The 21444-nt window shown below is 37.5% G+C and overlaps 1 protein-coding gene across 1 annotated transcript; it reads right to left on the bottom strand.

Moving 5' to 3' along the window:
* Window positions 1-1247: 1247 nt before the first annotated feature.
* Window positions 1248-4886, bottom strand: LOC114289339 (Regulator of Vps4 activity in the MVB pathway protein). The gene is made up of 7 exons (XM_028233046.2): window positions 4677-4886; window positions 4447-4579; window positions 3081-3184; window positions 2814-2985; window positions 2475-2615; window positions 2314-2402; window positions 1248-1960 (listed from the first exon to the last, which is right to left on the bottom strand). The coding sequence occupies exons 1-7, from the start codon at window positions 4766-4768 to the stop codon at window positions 1426-1428; spliced, it is 1266 nt and encodes a 421-aa protein (XP_028088847.2). The 5' UTR covers window positions 4769-4886; the 3' UTR covers window positions 1248-1425.
* Window positions 4887-21444: the final 16558 nt, after the last annotated feature.

Genomic DNA, 21444 nt, shown 5'->3' with positions numbered 1-21444 from the left:
TGCATTTACAACTATACAATCTTGTATAGTTAATTTCTAATTTTTAAAAAATCTGATCATATGACTGTAGTAAGTGTATTGGACATGATGACAGATACTTTGAGGACATAAAATCCGCGTCCCCTAGTTAGCTAGAAAACAAAACCAAAGCTTAGAACAACAATCACATGACATTCTTAGGGTGTGCTAAACCAACAATTACTTCATCAGAGTCCAATTTATCGAACTTTATATCACAAGTCATGGAGAGGATAATGGTTAGCTACTTACTTAGCAGGATGGTTAGGTGGTAACCTGAACACATGCATGCCTGGATCTCCTGCTGAATCACAGAGGATATCACAGTGAATTTCACGATCATTCACCAAATGCCTCAAGTAAATTCAAAGGCTGAGTTCATTTAGAGTTTTTCCCTCGCTCTCCTGCAGCTTGTGTTTCAGTGATTACCACAAACTGCAAGTTTGAACAAGTTTTAGAGTGGATGGGGGCGCATTTAGTTTTTTAGAGTAGATGGGGGTGTATGTAGTTGCTCTTTCTCGGGTGATGTTCATTCCGGGTCCATCTTGTTTGATCCCTGTTCCTTCATAGCTGGAATTAGGGTGATTGGAGTGATTGGTGGCCAAGCTTTCTTGCATCATCAAGGACTTCACAAAAATGTGACAGTGGTGGAGATTTGGTTCCACCACAATTTTCTCAGCATTGTAATTTTCACCATGAAGGATGTTGAACTTAACAAAACACACATCATTTGGATATAAAGTATACCAGTATGCTATCAAGTTTCCCATATTTTACACACTAGAAACTGACAAAGTGGTTTCCATCTTGAGTGATAAAAGTTAATACCAAACAATGCTGTCAAGTTTATATATATACACAGGGAAATGTGCTAGAAAGTGGATTGGTTCTCATCCTTGAACACAGGAAAATAAAATGTGCAAAGGCAGATGATTATATTGACTACTGATTTGATTCATAAATGTTCTCCCCCAGAATTTTATTCAGTCATTGGAAACACTGAAAAAATAAGTGACACTCAAAGATCAATTGATGCGGAATTAGTTAAGTCTTAAGTTACCATACAAAATTTTGTTAAAAATAAAACAGGGTTCCAAACAGAAAAAAAATGCAAAACAGAGCTACTTTCAAAATTGCACAGCTCAACACATCTGTCATATTTCCAGAAGAATCAAATGAAATAATTGCAAAATGCAGCAGAGGTGCAAAGCAAAAGCTAAAACACAGTATTTTCTATATAAACTCTGTAATTTGCATTAAAATAAAGATGAAGTCGACAAAATAATGAAATGGTGTCCCTGTCAATTACAGTACCCAAAAAAGAAACTTCTGCAACCCACATTATTTAGGATGTCTATACGATTGAATAATAGGTAAATATCATACACGAAATACACATTAATTCTCTTATGTTTGGGACTTGCGATACTTGAGTGCTTCAAAACGCGCAGCAAGAGCATCATAATCTGGCAATTTTGGATGAATGCGAGGAACTTGAGAGGCAGGACGGTTTGGCGGTATATGGTTGCCATCAGTAGGTTCTTCCATGTCAATTTCTTCGTCACAGTCCGATTCATCAAACTTTATATCACAACGTGCAGGTGGGACATTGTAGCTGTGTCTCCTATTAACATTTTTCGCATCCATGTTGGTCGGCATTATGTCTTCATTGCTTGAATAATGAGACCTTCCAACACTATGTGACTTGTACGTCTGGGCCGGGACTTCAGATATATCATCCATATCTTGATAGTTGATTGGATTGACATTGAAGTTATTACTATAACCAAACGCCTCAGAGACCTGACTTGGGTCTTGTTTGGCCAAATAGGCTGCAGCTTCTGCCGCAGCCATTGCTTTCTTTGCAGACTCAGCAGCGGCTTCAGCAGCAGATGCAGTGTCTTGAAAATGCATGGTATCCCTTTCCGTGTTACCTGAATATCTGGGTCAAAAGACATTAAAAATTGTGGTACAAAGAACAGACAATTTCATATAAATCCTCTGCGTGCTAATAGAATTGAGATGAACATAAAAAATCAAATCATTTGTAGATCTTGAAAGTAAAACTAAGTACTATTCAACAGTGATACTTGTGCATTGTTTGGTCACTGGAATCAGGCTGGAATGGAATGATCATTCCCGTTGTAATACCCATTCTCATGTTTGGTTTTGTAAAAAGGAAAGAAATTTACATTGGAAATGGATTCTCACCATTCGCCAATTTAAGAGGAATAGCCTTTCCATTCCTGCCTAAAATCATTTCAGTGAACCACTACCTTAGGGTGCACAAATTACCTGGAGATTGGCTTATTTGGTTCAGTAGATTGCCTTGGTATAGGCTTTACAGGTAGGCTGCTGGCACTAACAAAAGTTCGTGGTCCTTCCTGATCAAAGACACTACAGATTAGTAAGTGGCCAACACAAGCTGATGAGAGAGAGAGAGAGAGAGAACAGACTATGAGCTCTTCTGGAGGTTTGAGAAGCTCCATCTCAGACTCTGTCGTATCCCATTCAATCTGGTGTTCCTTGGCTATTTCCTTCATGACCTTCAATTTTACTTGACCACTAGGGGTTCTAACAGAAAGCTTCTCAATAAGCTGTACGAAAAGGCATGCGCATGAAATTAATCATCTACAGTACTGATTCAAGTAAAAGTCAACATATATGATGTAAAATATGCCATTCAATAATGAAAAATTGATGTATAGTAGAATTTAATCTTTTTAAGAAAGAACAACTGAATTCTAGAACTATTGGTCATAAAAGCAATGGTTGAAATTGTGGAACACAATTACCATTCGATTGACACCAGCGTTGGGTCGTAGATCAACAGCTGCAGACACAAAATCTTTCCCATACTTCTTCTCAAAAATGTCCCGAATTGCCAATAGTTCTGGAATATCTGAGCATCGAGGGGCAGCAAATAGTAAACTCGATATCCCTTCTTTAAGATCTAAAGGGCATTCCCTGGAATATGTTGGACACAGAACAGAGTTAATTGTTTCTGAGCATTTCATGATGTGTGCCTAATAATATCATGAAAATCCTGCATTTCTTGTTACCTTTGCTTTGCAATAATTGGAAGTCTTGATACAACCAGTTCACAGAAGAGCTCAAGGAATTCATTTGCAGCCATAATATTTTGTTCCCTTATCACATGTTCAACCTACAAGTGCACAACAACTCAATCAGAGTCAGACTCCACATCAACCGTAAATATAGATCATAGTCTACTAGATCGATGTAATTCTTGTATAACCTACAAATCCTAGGTCATTTATAAATCTTTCCTGTATTGAATTAATTTAATTTCAATTTCATAGAATACATCAAAGCAATCAACATTGAGACAAATCTCCAAGCAAAAAAGAATAAGCATCTTCATATACACACATGAATGCACAAAAAGTTGTATATATATATGGAAATTGGAATTCAATCTAAATTTAACACTAGATTGTTTACAAACAAACTACCCACAATAAAATTTTACAGTACCATGTACCCTATAACCAATCAAATAGATTTTGTGTAGAGCACCAAATATAACAAGATAAGATGCGGAGGGGAAGAAATTTATGCTCCCTTATGGGACTTTCCCCTACAGTGATCAGTTCAAACAACTTATAATATCAAATTGGGTCTCAAGTAATATTTAAAGCCTCTTAAAAGGTACCCCCCATAAGAGCCTGCCGCCCTGCCCAACACAGGGAAGCCTTAAATCCAAGGAGTCTTTTAATTATAAAATCCACATACATGGTTAATTTAAACAAATATTGAGCAAAAACCACAAAAGCTTCTGTAGGTGTGTAATTATGCGCCAACAGCTTCATCTAAATTCAAGTAGAAGCCAAGAAAGCAATATTCCAAACCAATGCCCAAAAATGAGAAAGAAAATATTCCATCACAAGACATCCAACAAACCAAAGCTCGAAACCAAAATTGACATATAATAGTAACATCAGAGCATCTCCAATCCTTCACCCTTTTTTTTTTCCCCATCAAATTTAAATTTGATAAAAAAAGTACTCAAAAATCATCTCCAATCCTTTTATCAAACGTTCATCAAACTAAGGAGAGAGTCAAATTTTCATCAAATTGAAAATTCATCAAATTTGAATTTGATGAAAATTTAAAAAGATAAAGCATTGGAAATGAATTTTTTCATCAAATTTGATGAAATTTGAAAATTTGAAATAAGACCCAAATTTTTTACTCAAATCAAGTTTTTTTTACTCAAATTTTGAATCAAATTAGATGGGAAAAAAAAAAATTTGGTGAAGGGTTGAAGATGCTCTAATATGTAGTTTCCATGTCAAAAGGCAAATAACCCAAAATCAAATTTGGGGATAGCTAGCTCCACACAGATTAATTACAAAACAATAAAAGTGAGATGAAATGAGAGAAGGAAAATTAAAGAAGAGATACCCGAATGCGAGCAGTGGCATCTTGACCAGATCGAAGAAGCACAGCGATGTCATGCCTCATCTGCTTCACCACCGCCTCTCTCTTGTTCCTCAGCAACTTTATCCTGGCCACTGCCATCTTCGTCATTGTCTTGCTGTTTTTACAATCATCAAATTCAATATACATACACCCATTGTTTGTCAATTTTAGGGTTTAAAAAACATAGAATCAAGAAATGAGAGAAGACAAACCATTTGGAGGAGTTGAAGCCTCTGCGGAAGAGAGAGATTCCCAATTTCATTGCTTTCTTGCAGTGTCTGGTGGCTACACTCACCGCAGTCATGTCTTCTTCTTCTTCCTCAACGATTTGCAGAGAGAGAGAGAGAGTAACGGTCTGCTAAGAAGATGGGTCGATGATGATAGTGAAGTGAAGCACCGAGCCTGATGATTGTTACGGCTCGGCTTTAATTTTGTTTTTGTTGAAAGGGACGGAAAAAAGAGCCGTTAAAGGGGTTTGACACGTGGAGCAAATATATTGGCGATTGATTGTCGGTTGTAACCCACGATCTGGCACATGGATCGAGCACTGCACATTTGGTTGAATTTTGGGCTTTGAGATTTAAGTTTGGGCCTAGCTGTGTTGTCATCCCTCTGTGGTCCAATGTCCGTTTACTATTATTTTTTATTATATAGGGTTTTTTTGGGGCCAAAACCCATTATTGGTGGGCCTTTTTAGTAATATTCCCTCTGATTTATAAAAGAATATTGCAAATGCGTTTGTCAAAATTAATGTAATCTCAACAACGCCTTATATATTTTTATATATTGTAATATTTTTTTTTAGGAAAATTTGGCTATAAACCCTCTTTACCTTCCTTTTATTGTTAAAAGAACTAAAAAAAAAAATTATACTTTCTAAACCCCCTCATAATTATAAAGTCTTGCATAAAGGACAAAATTTATTATTTAAATATTTTATCAGACTATTTTACCCTCAATTAAATCTTCCCACCTTCTCCCCCCACTCTCTCCCCACCTTCTTCGTCTCTTTCCTCTCCCTCTAAACACAGCTTCTGTTCGTAGCCATGTTAGAGGTCACCTAAGTAGCCGGAGCATAGTTCGCCAATGTATTCCGGCCACCAACCGCCATGATTTCCGGCGCTGTAGACGTCCCTGAACGTCCCGGGAGGATGAGTCCCGTTCTGTTCGTTTTGGGCTCACTACAGTTCGGACTCTAATTGTCACGGTTCTTAATCTGAACCAAAGAGTCTAAATCCAGCAAATCATTTTGAAAAATCGATTTTTGTAAAGAAGTACCAAACATGGACTGCTTTGCCAGATATAGAGTCGCCACCTAAATATTTTATTTTGGGAGAATTTAGGAAATCTTGGCTCGTTTGTCTAAGGCCACGTGTTCGTTATTACTAGAGATGCCTCGGATCCAGAACTTGGGTACGATTGGGGAAGGTCAGCTATGAGCACCCCCTCTCGCCCGATCCGAAGATCGGCCTCTACTAACCATGATATCTTGTTTTGAAAACATTATGCGTTCTTATTCCGGTTATTAGCTTAGATTTACTATGTGATGCGCACAGCATACAAGTATAGACTGAATCGCCTGAGTTAGAACAAAACATTTCATATTTGTTTTTTTTTTTTTAAAGCAGTTTGCTACTCGTAAGTAGGCTAAAATGCAGATTTTGCTACCCTCAAGTGGGCTTTAGAAAAGATGGTTTTTGTCACTATCAAGTGGGCTTAAAACTCACGGTTTTAATGCATTATTCCAATTCAGGTAATTCAACCTCCATCCACAGGCATTCAAGCAGTTATATCACATAAGCAAATAGCCTCATGGTAATCATGCTGTCATGGCAACACTCACACGCATGCAAGGATGCTAAAGCGTAAAAACTTACCGAGTACTCCAAGCCAAAACAAAAGCTATGTTAGAAATCCATGCATGATCCTAACTATACAGAAATACCTAACGCAACACATGCAGGATTGTGAATACAATAGGCTCGGCTATTCTAAAATGACATGCGAAATGCTACAACTAACACGTATTCAATTTGGAATTGAAACACAAATGCAGTTAGTATGATGCGCCGAGCCCAATGCATGCAAGACAAATGTATGAATGCATGCATGCATAACATAAGGTATGCTAATTTAAATATGTCCTAATACTAACCATTGAAAGCTGGTAAATAAAAGGAAAGAAAGAAGTGGGGTTGGAAGACATACACATACTCACACACACACTTACTACACAATTGCCCTCGCTCGGAGGGTCCAAAAGAATAATACAGTCCGAATAATGAATCAACTATCCTAGCTAATTAATTATTACAGACCCCCTTAATTAATTAACAAATTAATCACAAAAATAATTTAAATGTGAAGCTAAAGAGACTGCCGCAGCCCTGTCTCGGAATGTGCGAATGATGCATGCTTGACTGCCCGGAAACCCATACCATGCCACTGTTGTCTCTGTTTACACTGTCCTGTTCCTCTGAAAATTTGCACAAGTCCCAAGGATACTTCTCTGAACACTGGGGAGCATCACCGACCAAGTGGGAACACCACCGGCCGAAGGGAATGGTCATCGACCATTGGTTAAGCCACCGGCTAATTGTATTTGGTTGGTCGGCACTCCAAGTAGCCGGCCGGCTATTTCTTCCAGCAGAATCCTGCAGTTGACAGCAGCAGAGGGCAAGCAGTGTATGGCATAGAATTTTCAAGCAAATGTGAGCATGGCTACACTCCCCATCATGCAATGGACTCAAGGGAGCATAACCCTCGGCTCTTGGGCCATCAATTATGCATTTTGATGCATGATGGCCTAAGAGGCCAAGTTTGCCATTCAATGTAAAATGCATGCAACAAAAGAGATAAATGCTAACACCCTATCATATTGAGATCAAGGGCATCAGCGACCGAGGATTGAGACGTGTTACGTCACTTGGAGTACGAACACTTTCAATCCTCATGCTTGGTTTGACACCCCAAACCAAGCAATGCAATGCATGTATACAAACATGGCTCAAGAATGCAACATGAGGCTAAGATGCAAAACATGCCAAATGCAATGCAATCTATTATGCAAGCATGCAATGTGCTAATCATGCAAGAGGCAATACAATGCAATTTAACATGTGATGCAAACATGGTATAATGCAAGCATGCAACGAGAGGCAACAAGTCAAACATACAACTATGTACAAGAATGGACTTAAACTGAAATGGGAGGCCTCAGCCACACCCTAAAACAGTGGCCAAAATGGTCAAAAATGGCACAATTTATGCATGCAAGCATGCACACACCAAGGCCTATCATCTAAGCATGGAAGGAGACAACTCTAAGCATACTTAAAGGCAATATACTTGGACATTAAACACTCATGTTAAACTCTGAAAAGCATGCAAAAGATGACACCAAGACATGATAGGGAATGGATGCAAAATAGAAGTTATTCAAGGCCACAAAAGAGAGCATTGCTCAACACCTATCCCAAGCAAACATAGCATGAACTAAGCAACCCAAAACAGAGTTTTTATACATCAAAATATTCCCTAAAACCCACTGATATGGCAGCCCCAAAAACTTAAATACATAAGCATGCACAATGCTCATTTCAAGGCACAAAAGGACACATCTTCAAGGCATGAAAAGGGTGATGGATACAAGCATAGGAACATGGATTAGGGACTGAAATGGTATGTGAAATAACTCCAAATCATTGAAACAACCCAACTAAAACATGCTCATGACTCACACCCTCAAGGCTCACAAGCCAAAATACAAAGGGGCTATACCAAACATGGTAAATATGATCAAATAAGCTCCCAACAGACCTTAAGCATGGTAAGACATGGCTAAGAACTTCACAAAGTTAGGCCAAAACATGAGAGCATAGTAGGTTAAATGCATGATGCACTTCTAGGCATAACGGGGGAATACAAAGCAAGTATATTATGCATGCAAGGGACCTTTAATCCAACCAAAAACAGAGGCATAATATGACCCAATAACACCCAAAAACCTCTGGAATGAAGCCAAGAACAACTAATCATACATGCTACCCTTATAGGCCAAAAATGCAAACAAAAGAGAGACCAAGGGAGAGGGGTGTCCCTCCCTTATGCAATACTTCAAAACCCCTTCTTCACCACTGAAAATCCACTGGATTTCAGTGGTGAGAAGGCCAATACACAAAAGTCCCCGACGCTTATCAAAGAGAGCACAAAAGGGCCAAACAAGGCCTAAGAGGGGGAGATCGACTGAAGTATCTTAAGCATGCAAATACAAGACTTTTTTTAGTTATACACGAAGCCCAAATCAGTATGCAAAGCAGGTCAAAAGCTAGTGCAAGATTGGGGAATCTAAAGTAAAAGTGTTACCCTTGAAGAACACCTCAAGAACAGCAAGTCCATCCACCTTCTTCTGATCAAAACCAGCTCAAAACCTCAAGAATAAACCCTCAACACCTCCCAAAGTCGAAGTATGGTGTAATGGTGTGTGTTTTAGTGCAAAAGTAAGAACAAATCACCTTTTTAGGCCCTCAAACACACACAAATGAAGAGAGAGTGGGAGATATAGAGAGAGAAGATGTATATCAGATATATATATGTATTTTTCTCTGGTTTTTCTCAACCTCCACAAAGGAGGAGGATGGGGCTCTTATATAGACCAACAAAAGTGTTAAGCTTTCAAGAGAAGCTAACAAAAGAGACCAAGGCTTCTTAAAGAAGCCAAGGCAAATGGGCCAAGGCTTCCTGAGGAAGCTGGGACAGGGTTCAAGCTTCTTGAGGAAGCTAAGACAAAGGTGTCACGACCCAAACCCGGCCCTATGGGTTTAGCACCGTAACCGGCCAGTAATCTGAGATTACCAAAGGCCTGCAGAACAGTAATACAGTAAAACAGAGTACAGGGCCTGGCGGAAGCCAATACAGTAATTAAACAATGTCCAATGAGCTGTGACAGTCCGTATGCCAAAAAGATTTTTCATGCATTCATACATAAACAGTACAGAACAGTATGCACAATATTTACATTCATTCAAACTAGGGACTCTACCCTAGATAGCGGTACAGTGAACAGTCAGTCTATACAAAACAGTGAAACAGTACAGAAGGGGGAATTCTTAAAACACCCCTGAGCCTTAGCAGATAGGCTCGGAACCTCGCAGTGAGGCACGAAGGCTGGCTTGACAAAACTGGAGTCTAACCCTGACGCTCCTAGCTGCGGTCTGGCGGCTGAGCACCTACATATATATATAAACAGTGAGCTAAAGCCCAGTGAATAACACAATATGTAAAGAGGTTAAGAATGAATATCCTTACAGTATGAAAACAGTTCATTTCAATCAGTCATTCAGTTGTTCAGTACAGTAAACAGTCATATGTGGTACATCCATTAGCATAACAGTAACAGTAGGTCTTAAAAGACCGAACAGTAATGATGGCCATCAGTCAGTAAACAGTAGTGGTTCCACGAGGGAACCGACAGAGAATTCTGTCGCAGTAACAGTAACAGTAAACAGTAAGTACTAAGGATGCCACAGTACAGTTCAGAAATAAAGGACATACATTCATTCAATAAATAATACCAGTTCAGTAAACAGTTCAGCTCAGTATTCAAAAGATAATCAGTTGAACATATCTTTACACAATTGTTACTCACAGAGTTCTGGGCTACAGTATGCTAGAGCGTGTCTCTCCAGTCGCCAACCCTACACAGTTCACAGGTTGAACACACTAAGCTACACAGTTGGGAAATCTCATAACTTAATCCCTAATTTGCCTTGGTGTGTTCTACAACGATATCCTCATCTAAATATCTTAAACTAGGCCTAAGAATGCCTAGGATGGGATAAGGATGCAAAAATACACTTAGAAAACATTTTGCAAAGTTTGCTGAAAATAGGGGCTTCGCTCGAGCGAGACTTTCTCCGCTCGAGCGTAAGTCCAAAATCAAAGGCTTCGCTCGAGCGAGTAATCCTTCGCTCGAGCGGTCTGCAAAACAGTAAAAATACTGGATGCTGAGATTTTACGCGCGATGGTCGCTCGATGGTCGCTCGAGCGGAGCCCTGGACAAAGGTGCTCGCTCGAGCGGGGAATCCTTCGCTCGAGCGAGGAAGCCAAATCTGGAATTTCCAGATCTGCCTCCCAAGCTCAAACCAAGCATTCTACCACTCCAAACTCGACCTCTTGGGCCCAAATTCTGGAAAACATCACTAAATTCAATGTATAACAAGTTTCAAAGCTCAATTTATGAATTCAAGCCCCAAAGGTGAGTCAATTAAAACCACATTCAAACCCATTTTCAAGAATAACATTCAAACATGTCATGTATGAGTTTTAAACCAAATTAAAGATCCAAAGCTTGTTCAAATGAGCTCATTTCTTTTCAAACCAGTTGGAAACATGGTCTATGACAACAATATGAGCATGCATGCACTAATGTCCATGTAATCAACCTCAAAATGCAACAATACTAACATGCATGCAAGAAATGAGCTTCAATCCACCATTAATGAACCAAATCATGACTTAGCTCTACAAATTAACATGAACCATGCAAGAACTAGCTCAAAACATGATCAAGAAGACAATGGAGCTACCTTTAGTCTTGTATTTCAAGAAGGGAGCTCAAATATGCAATCACTTCAACAATTTCTTCAATTACCAAGCAATTTACAAGCAAAATTGAGATGAACTCCACTCCTCTAGTTTTTCTCTCTCTATGGTCGGCAATGAGAGGGGAATGGCTGAGGAAATGTTGTCTTTGGCTCAAGTGTATGAGTGTATACAAGGCTTAAAGATGTGTGAGATAGTGGCCCACTCAAGGGCAAAACGGTAATTAAGTCCAACTCTTTAATTAGCTTATTTTAATCTAATTTAATCATACCTAATCAATTTTCAGATAATTATACTATAAAATCATATAAATTACGAGGGTCACAGAACACTAATCGGTTTCAGATTCGGCCGCCGATAAGGCCTTCAATTAGCAGTTTAAACATATGAACATGAACAGATAATCATACAGTCAAACAGATATAATGCAATTTAACTAACATATACTCACTCAATTCGGTTTCCAGTTTCAGTCAGTCAGTTCAGTACTTTTAATCAGTTCAATTATCAGTCATTATCCGTTTCGTTTAACAGTAATCGGTGATTATCGGTAATCAATCAGTCATTAATCAGTAAACAGTACGGGGGTTGTTACAAAAGGTTCAAGCTTCCTCAAGAAGCTAGACCAAAAAGGTGCAAAAGGGGCAAAACAGCCACACTCGTGCATGGGGAGGAGGGTCCGTGCATTCCAGCTAGCACAGCTGGCATGCATTATGCCTGTAAAAGGCAAAAAGGTGGTACCGGCCAGCAAAAGAGGCCATCGGTCAAACAGATGGTCGGCTGACCACACCAAGTGCCGACCGGCCAACGATATATTTCACCAATGGCCGGTAGCAAGAATACACGGCCGGTGGCCTCAAACCAAGGCCGGTGGGGGTCAGGGGTAGCTAACAAGCTACTCTCTACCCTCAGGTACAAAAACACACAAGTCCTTGGTGCAAAACCAAGCACAGAACAAGCAAGTCGAGAGATCCTGAGGCAAGGCGTGTAGCTGAGACCTCTGGGAACTCAAAACAAACACGAACAAGGATGATCACCGAGGGTTCAAACGGTGACGTCCAAGTCTTGAGGACGGTCAAAAATGGGGTGTCTACAAGCGCCACCCCCTCCTCCGTATCCAATGTCAGTCAAGTGGAAACCCTAGAATTGAAGAAACTGGAGGCTTCATGCACCTCTACCATACTCCATTTACTTGTTTACTAGATTGAAATTCTAACAAAGGTTCTCCATCTTCCTTCAGTCCTCAGTTCAATTTGTGATATGAGAGAAGCCCTAATTTGAGTTTGTGATCTATGCTTAAGAGGTTTGGGTAAGGTTGATTAACATCTCAGATATGGATTTAACTAATAACATTTCAGATTTGGTTTGTGGCATTTTGAATTTGGTGTGATTTCACCATTACGAACTCGATTTTGAGTTTTGATTTGGAGTCGACCTTGTAGCTCAAAATTTTGCCTAAGATCTGGATTGATGACTTGACCCTCACATTTGGTTCGATGTTGCTATTTGATCTTCAACATATGTTGATTAGTTTTTTTTTGTTTTTGTTTTTGATTTATTTTTGTTGATTTGCCGAGTTCAATCAGGTGTGTGCGCTAGTTTTTGTTTGACAGAATAAGAGTAAAATTTTACTCTGATTTGTGCTATATTTTTGTTTGACAGAATGAGTGTAAAATTTTACTCTGGTTTGTGCTCTGTTTTTATTTGACAGAATGAAAGTAAAATTTTACTCTGATTTGTGCTCTGTTTTTGCTTGACAAAATAAGAGTAAAATTTTACTCTAGTATGTGTTCTATTTTTGTTTGATAAAATGAGAATAAACTTTTACTTTGGTGTTATCTGTTCTATTTTTATTTTTTTTATACAATGATAGTAAACTTTTACTTTGTTATTGTGTACTTCTATTATTTGTTTTTGGACTTCTAGCGTCAGTAAAATTTTACTATCAATTCATTGCAAATTTGAATTATACAATGATATTAAAATTGTACTTTCAGAGTAAAATTTTACTCGATCAAAGTAAAATTTTACTCTGGTAAAAAACATGTTGATTTGCTTTACGATATAAAATTTTACTTTGAATCATAGTAAACTTTACTCTAATTCAGAGTAAAGTTTACTATAATTTAAAGAAAAATTTTACTCTGAAATATACTATGAAGATGCCTTAATAGGAGAGCTGATAGATATGAGGGTAATATAATAAAAGAAACAAGTTTTAAAATATTAGGGGGTTTTGAAAGTACTTATATAATTCTTGTTCTTTTGAAATATAAATTAGACAGTAAGTGATCTATCACCAAATCTCCTTTTTTTTTTTTTATACAATTTTCAAAATTAACAATAATTTTAAGACAATATTTTCCTTTCTAAAATTATACACTATCATTCCCGGTCAAAGTTAACAAGAAATTCTATTTTTATACCATTATATATGTCAATGCTCTATTTTTTAAGTTTACACCATACATAATCTGATTTTTTTTTTTTTTAATATTTTCTAAAGGAATTGAGATGGCTGCTATGTCCCAAACAACAACCACTATTGTGCAACTGATGGGTCTCATTTTAGGGCGTATTTCAATAATTCGAACCTTCATTTTTTAAGATATATCAAATAGAATATACCTAGATCAAGTAGAATATTCCTTTCGTCGCCATTCCTAACCCTTTAACCTGTTCTTCCACTTCTTCTTTTGCAAATCCTAGATCTAGAAACCAAAATCTTAAATCTGTCTCTCTCTCTCTCTTCCTCTCCATTTCCCTCTCACACACACAATGGGATAGGATCATTTGGGGGAGCTACGGAGATAGTGGATCACAGGTGTTGGAGTTGCAACGGTGGTGGTCGCAAGGGTGAATGGTGGAGGGCTACAATGAGGGTTGGGAAGGGAGGTCGTAGTAATAGTAATGACTGATTGTGTGTATTTAGAAATTAGGATTTAGAGTTTTGTTCAAAAAAATAATGTACTTCAGGGATACAAATGTAATTTGACCTTATAAGACTTCTTACACCACATGTTTTGACATAGAATACTCAAAACAAAGTGGGTGTTCAAATTGAAGGATGATAGCGAAAACTAGTGAAGTGTAAGCATTGTGTGGTTAAAATTTATTTAACTCATTATATAATAGTTGAATTTGGATCACACGTTATAATTTGGGATAAATTTTTTGACATTTCGTTTTGGGTCTCTTTTGTGATCAATCAAAGAAGGTCAATTGCAATTAAGAAGGAATGATGGCTTCCAAATTTGTCTGGAGAGGACAAACCTTCACCAAAAAAAAAAAAGAAGAACAAATTACATATACTTCCCTCGAGATTTAGTTAAATTACAGATACTCCCCCTGAGGTTTAAGAAATTACAGATACCCCTCTGAGATTTATATTTTCATAACAAATTGCCCCCTGAGGTTTATATTTTTATAACAATTTGCCCCCTAATTTGTTATGCAAATAGTACCTTCAGGGGGTATCTGTAATTTATCAAATCTCAGGGGGGTATCTGTAATTTTGCTAAACCTCAAGGGGGTATATGTAATTCCCCCCCCCCAAAAAGGAAAAAAAGGAAGGTAAAATCGTACAAAGACTGTGTTGTATGGAGATGAGATGTAGAGAAATCGTGAGCCATATTAATAATTGATTACATGATGTTATTAAGAGCAATACTAGAGACTCCAAATATTCTACCAAAAGTTTTACCAAATGTCCCACATGTGTGGGTCCCACACCCATGTGAGACATTTGGTAAAACTTTTGGTAGAATTTTTGGGGCCTCTAGCATTTTTGTGTTATTAATGAATGGGTAATGCTAGGGACACCAAGTTTTCTACCAAACAAATGACCAAATGTCTGTGGGGTCCGCAATTTTGTGGGCCCCACACCCATGTGAAACATTTGATCATTTATTTGGTAGAAAATTTGAGACCTCTAACATTTTCCTTAATGGATATATTGTAGTTAGAAGAGTCCAATTAAACCATAAAGATATTCAATTTCGTGCACGAGTGACATATATTATTACAATATAAAAAGAATTAATACATGGATTTTGTTTATTATTTAATTTTGTTGTTGTTGTTAGATACATGATTATATTATCATAAAATACAGCTAATATGTTTTGTAACTGAGTGGTGGGTGACGAAGATTTTTTATTTAATATCTCATTAAATAATAAAGCCAAAAATAATTTAGTAGGGGACATTATCGGGTAATATTTTACATTAATTATTCTTATATTATTAGGTGAGATCCTAAATCTTATGTTATGAGGTTCCATGTATAAATTAATAATCACGTTGAAGGACCATATTAGCATATGATAATAATACCCTCCAAAATATTTAATAATTACTCATGTTATAGTACAGAAATTCTTGGACTGGAGAAATTATTACTGGCCAATAAGATCATATTATTTCTATGTCATTTTCTTATTTTTGGCAAAATGTAATTATTAGGCCTCTTGTTATTAGTTGAATATGCTGCCAATGTAAAATTTTCATAAGACATGATAATTAATAAATTTTAAAATATGTTTAAATTTCATTTATTAACGTAATAAATTGATTTCAAACGATTATTTTAGATGGTTCCTAAATGGACGCAAGCAGTCGAGGATATGATTTTAATAGTCATTGGTGAATCAATGTGCACGAGAGAAAACCCATTACACATCATCGATTGTGTTTGGTACAATTCTGAAACGTTAGTTCCAAAACTTATTTTGCACATGATATTTGTTTACAATTTTCAAAAGTTAATTCCACGTATAATTTTGAAAACTCGATCGAAGGCGGGAAAATTTGAGCTAACCGGTCGTCCCACCGAACGTCCTACTGGACGTCCTATCGGTCGTTCGGCCGGTTGACCGGAACAGTGCAAATTATTATTTTTTAATTTTTTTTTTCACACATGTTAATTTTTATATGTTCGAAAAAAATATTTTTCAGATTTTAATTTTTTTTTGAGCTTTAATAGAATTTTGAGTTGTGGGTTTGGTTATAAGTTGTAAGTTTTTGTATCAAATATTATATGTCACATCAAAAATTCCTCACTCAATTCAAAACTCTTTCACCAAACAAAATTTTCACACTCAAATCATAATTCCTAAACTCATAAACTCAAAATACAACTCCTACTCTCAAATCATATTTAGAAAGCTCTACCAAACGCAACCTAATATTTTACGCTCACAAACTTCATGAGGACTTCAAACCCATTGGAGATTTGACTTGCAGCAAAATATCTTGTAAAACCCAAGTTATTTATAGAATTATTTTGAATAGATTAATAATTAAAATAAATTGTATGGATAATTTAATAATTTTAAGAATTAGGTTTTCAACCCTTTTAAAAAAAGAAAGAAAAAAGGAAAGAAAAGGGAGCCTTGTGAAAGTGATGCTGGGTATTTGGAGGCTGCTGCTGCGCAACGGTTTGAAGAGTAGAAGAAGAAAAAAAAAAAAAAAAAACAAAAAAAAAAAAGTGACCAAAACCAAAAGGAAGAGGGAGGATTCATAAGAGTGGTGGTTTTTCTTTATTCATCATTTAGGTAAGATTTATTTTATTGTATTCCTATCTATGATTTTAGTGTTAATATATCAATAGATGATTTTATGAGCATATATGATTAAATAATTATATTGATGTAGTCTATGTTGGGGGTCTCGATTTTGCTCAATTTTAGAGTGTATTTTGCATTCCGTTTGGGTGGTTCATATTTTGAGATTAATATGTGATTGGTTAAGTTTAATGGTGGTGTGTTTGTGGGATACACGATTGGCTTTAAGCAATTACAAATTTATACATGTATATGAACAACAATAGGAACATAGGTTGAGAATTTCTAAAACCGTGATGGCTTTGTTTTGATGCTAAATCGTGAGAGTTCCTAATAGACTATTGGGTTAATTTATTCTATTGTTGTTACAAGAAGAGAAAGATGGGTGCACATAATAATTGTTTATGCGGTGTAATATTTTATTAGGTTTGTGAGATTGAGGTGGATCTTGGTAATTTGAGATTAGCTTGGGAAATATTATTTTAGCTGTTTGGGGTAAGTAACCCTCTATCACTGTTGGTACATTTTTATTCCTATTGAATCGTTTAAAATTATAAGTATTTATTTATAGCCTTCCTGTTCTCTTAAAATAAAATATGGGTCAAGTATAAAACAACATCGAATATTATTATAAAAATTATTTGAATATTTTGTGGAACTATTCTGAAAATTATACAAAACGTTTATTCTGAAAATATCGAATATTTTATTTAAAATTTGTGTATTGTTTGAATTTTGAACACTACTCTAGTCTGACTATGATTTGGACCCTAGCCAATGGGGGTTATTTATTGGCACAAAAACTAGTTTCTTTTGGGGCTTTACGATCGGCCTATGTGTGGTTCTGGGCCTTGTTACGGGCTAAGTGACCGTAGTCATTAAGACTTGGGTTTTGTGAATCAAATCATTGCACCATCTGAATATCGAACCATTGATTTGAACAACGAATTTACTTTGAATTATCTTGTTGGCTTTTCAATTAAAATGGATTGTACATTGTTTATTTTTAGTTAAGAAACCATCTTACAAATAATTGTTCATTTATTGAATTGTAGCAAAAAAATTATATTTATTGGTTACCGACTATTTATTTATTTTTGTATACTTGATCCAGCTAGTAGTGATGGTTGGTTATTTACTGGACTATCTAGCTTATCCTCATTTTTTTTTTCAGATTCTGAAGAATAGAGCTGCGCGGGATTTTTTTTTACATGTGGGAGTGCCAAGAGTAGGACTATGATTTAAGTACTTGGATTATTGTTTTGTTAGTGGATTAAATTAGTGGACTTAGTGGACATTTTCGTATAAGAACTATCTATTTTTATGGATTTTAGCATTATGACAATTAAGGATTTAATTTGAGTATTTTACATTGTGGGTTATGTGATTGGATTCTTAGCCTTGCATGCTCACTTATATGAATGTGCGGCGTTGTCACGGAACTTGGGGCATGACAATTTTGTGGTATCAGAGCTAGGTTGTAATTTTAAAAGCTAGTATAGAATAGTGGTGAGATTGGGTAGATGTAGGATTGGAAACGCTTATAATTTGATATAATGTTAATTTTATTTACATGTTATAGGGACTTGAGAATAGAATTAGATGAGGTTTTATTATTGATGCATTTAGGTTGTAATGGAACATGATGAGACATTGGCAAATATGGCTAGGAATACACGCCAGGGTCAAACGAATCAACGGACTGGTAATAACAATTGGTGAGGGAACGTGACTAATAATGGTAGTGGTTCTCAAGCAGTCGGAGGAAATCAGGGGCAAGGGTTGGGACAACAAGAACAAGCTGCAATCCCCAATCCAATTGGAATGGTTCAAGTGCTTCAGACTTTGGCCGGGGTGGTGCAACAACAAACCACCATAGGGAATAACTTGACTAGACTTATGGAGCAATAACAATGGATGCAGCCAGGTGTTGGGCCACAACCGAGGCCACGTTGTAACATTATTGAGTTTAAGAAGATAGCCTTGGCATTTGATGGAGCCACAGACCCTTTGAAGGCTGAAAAATGGTTGATAGAAATGGAAAAGTTATTTCTTGTTTTTGAGTGCACGGATGATCAGAAGGTGACCTATGCTACGTTTATGCTACAAGGGATAGCTAATGATTGGTGGCAGATGGAGAAGTGCATACACGAGTGAGAGGGTTATTTATGTGAAAATTGGGCCGAGCTGGGCAATGGGCCGTTATGAGCCACAGTATAAAGGGCCAAGTAAAAGGGCCACGTAAGTCACTCCGGTCGTATGGATATTCCGAAGTTAGTCCGGTCCTAAGACTTCGAAGCTAGTCCAGTCCGACGTAAAAACGAAGTTAGATCGGTCTAACAGTACCTTTGCGTTAGACCGGTCTTGGAGTTATATCGGTCACGATTTGTTAGTTCGGCCTAACCACGCCGTGTGTTGTGCATGAGAAGCCGACGTAAGAGAAGCAAAAGGAAGAGCTAGTTCGGCCTACTTTGTGGCTCGGCATAGCCATAATTACTTCGGTCATGATGGAGTTTGGCCATGGTAAAAACCATCTCACTTGGTTCAAGCAGTGAGGGGGGTGTTGAAGGATAAGCATTATCTTTCAGGAGTAAGAATCCTAGGAGGACTCTGCATGGAGGAGTAGAAGTCCTACTAGGATTATGCCACACGAAACCTATAAAAGCTCACAAACATCACCTTTGGGGAGGTAACACACAACTTTGCTTTCTGAATATACAGAGCTTTTGTCTATTTGTCAAGTTTACTGACTTAGGCATCGGAGAGGTTTCCGGCACACACCCGCCGGCTAGCTTACGTTTGTGTTTTCAGGTGATAAAGCGACGACGTACGGAGGAGAGTAGACTTGGTCAACAGGATTATACGAGAAGGTTTATTTCTTTCCCGTACAACGAGCATGATGCCAACCCCTATACATGGAAAAGGTTTAAGAATGCATTCAATGAGAAATACTTCCCTAAGAGTGTTCGTCTATAAAAACAGATGGAATTTTGGAAATTAGAGCAAGGGAATAAGACGGTTGCAGAATATGAAGCTGAGTTTACGAAGTTGTCTAAATTTGCATCAGTATTTGAAGCAGACGAGGATAGCAGAGCACGAAAGTTCGAAGGTGGGCTAAGAACGAACATTATGCAACAGGTGGTTCCTTTCGAGTTACCTACTTTTGAGTAGTGTTGAATAAGGCATTATTGGTTGAGAGTGGCCTCACTAGAGCCCAAGAAGAGAAAGAAGAGAATTATAAAAAGAGACCTAGTTCTACCAACTTTCAAACTAACAACAGTTCGAAGGGCAATGCTAAGAGACAAAACACTTCTTCGGTTGGGAGTTGGGGAAGTCGAATTGTGGGTGGTAGTGTTGACAAGCAGAACGATCGGGTACAGTGCACTAGGTGTAATGGATTCCATCAGGATAGTGAGTGTCGTTGGAATACTGGGGCTTGTTTCTCTTGCGGGCAATAGGGGCATAGGATAGCTGATTGCCCTAACCGGAAGGGACGTGAGACTGAACAGAAAGCATGGACAAATAAAGAAACATCAACAGACAGAGGGTCTTCAGGAAATCAAAAGAAAAATGGGGGTCATAAGCCAAAGACTCAGGGTCGAGTGTACGCACACATGCAACAAGATGTTCGGACTTCCAACACGATGGTGTCAGGTACTATTTTAGTGTCTTCTGTTTATGCACATGTGTTATTTGATTCTGGCGCTACAAATTCATTTGTGTCTATGGGATTTGTTGAGAAACATGGATGGAAATGTGTCTCTAGAGAGATCGAACTTATGTGTTGAAACCTCGATAGGAGGTGTTATGGTTGTTGACTTAATTTGCAAATCTCTTGTGGTTAGTATAGATGACAGGAAATTGCTTATAGACTTAACTGTTTTAGATATGCGGGACTTTGACATAATTCTTGGAATGGATTGGTTGGCAACCAATTATGCTTCTGTTGATTGTCGAGGCAAAAGGGTAGTATTTCAGATTCCTAATCAACCAGAATTTTGTTTTGTGGGTAGTGGAGTTAACACTCCTCTTCTGGTAATCTCAGCTTTGCAAGCTAGACGGTTGTTAAGGAATGGTTGCGAGGGCTATTTAGCTTCTGTGAGAGATACCCGTGAGACTGAATTGAAGTTAGAGGATATTCTAGTTGTGAAGGAATTTCCCGATGTTTTTCTTGAAGAGTTACCAAGGTTGCCACTAGATAGAGAGATTGAGTTTGCCATTGAATTGATACCCGGCACAGGTCCTATCTCCAAGACTCCGTATCGGATGGCCCCAGCAGAGTTGAAAGAGTTGAAGGAACGATTACAAGAGTTATAGATAAGAGCTTTATTCGGCCTAGTGTTTCTCCTTGGGGTGCGCCTGTTTTATTTGTGAAAAAGAAGGATGGTAGTTTTCTCCTTTGCATTGATTATCGAGTGTTGAACAAGGTGATAATTCGAAATAAATATCCTTTGCCTAGGATAGATGACCTATTTGATCAGTTGCAAGGAGCACAAGTCTTTTCTAAGATTGACCTTCGTTCTGGCTATCACCAGTTGAAGGTTAAGGTGGAAGATATACTTAAGACAGCCTTTCGAACTAGATATGGGCATTATGAATTTTTAGTGATGCCGTTTGGGTTAACCAATGCGCCTGAAGCTTTTATGGATTTAATGAACAGAGTATTTAAATCCTTCTTAGATCAGTTTGTGGTAGTTTTTATTGATGACATTCTTGTGTACTCGAAGAGTAAAGAGCAGCACGAAGAACATCTGAGAATAGTGTTGCAGATATTAAGGGAGAAGAAGTTATTTGCTAAATTAAAGAATGTGAA

Source organism: Camellia sinensis, chromosome 4, assembly GCF_055761805.1.
Source record: "Camellia sinensis isolate YWXY chromosome 4, ASM5576180v1, whole genome shotgun sequence".
Lineage (NCBI taxonomy): Eukaryota > Viridiplantae > Streptophyta > Magnoliopsida > Ericales > Theaceae > Camellia > Camellia sinensis.
The sequence above is the reverse complement of the archived record's forward strand: the minus strand, read 5'-3'. Positions and strand labels throughout refer to the sequence as shown.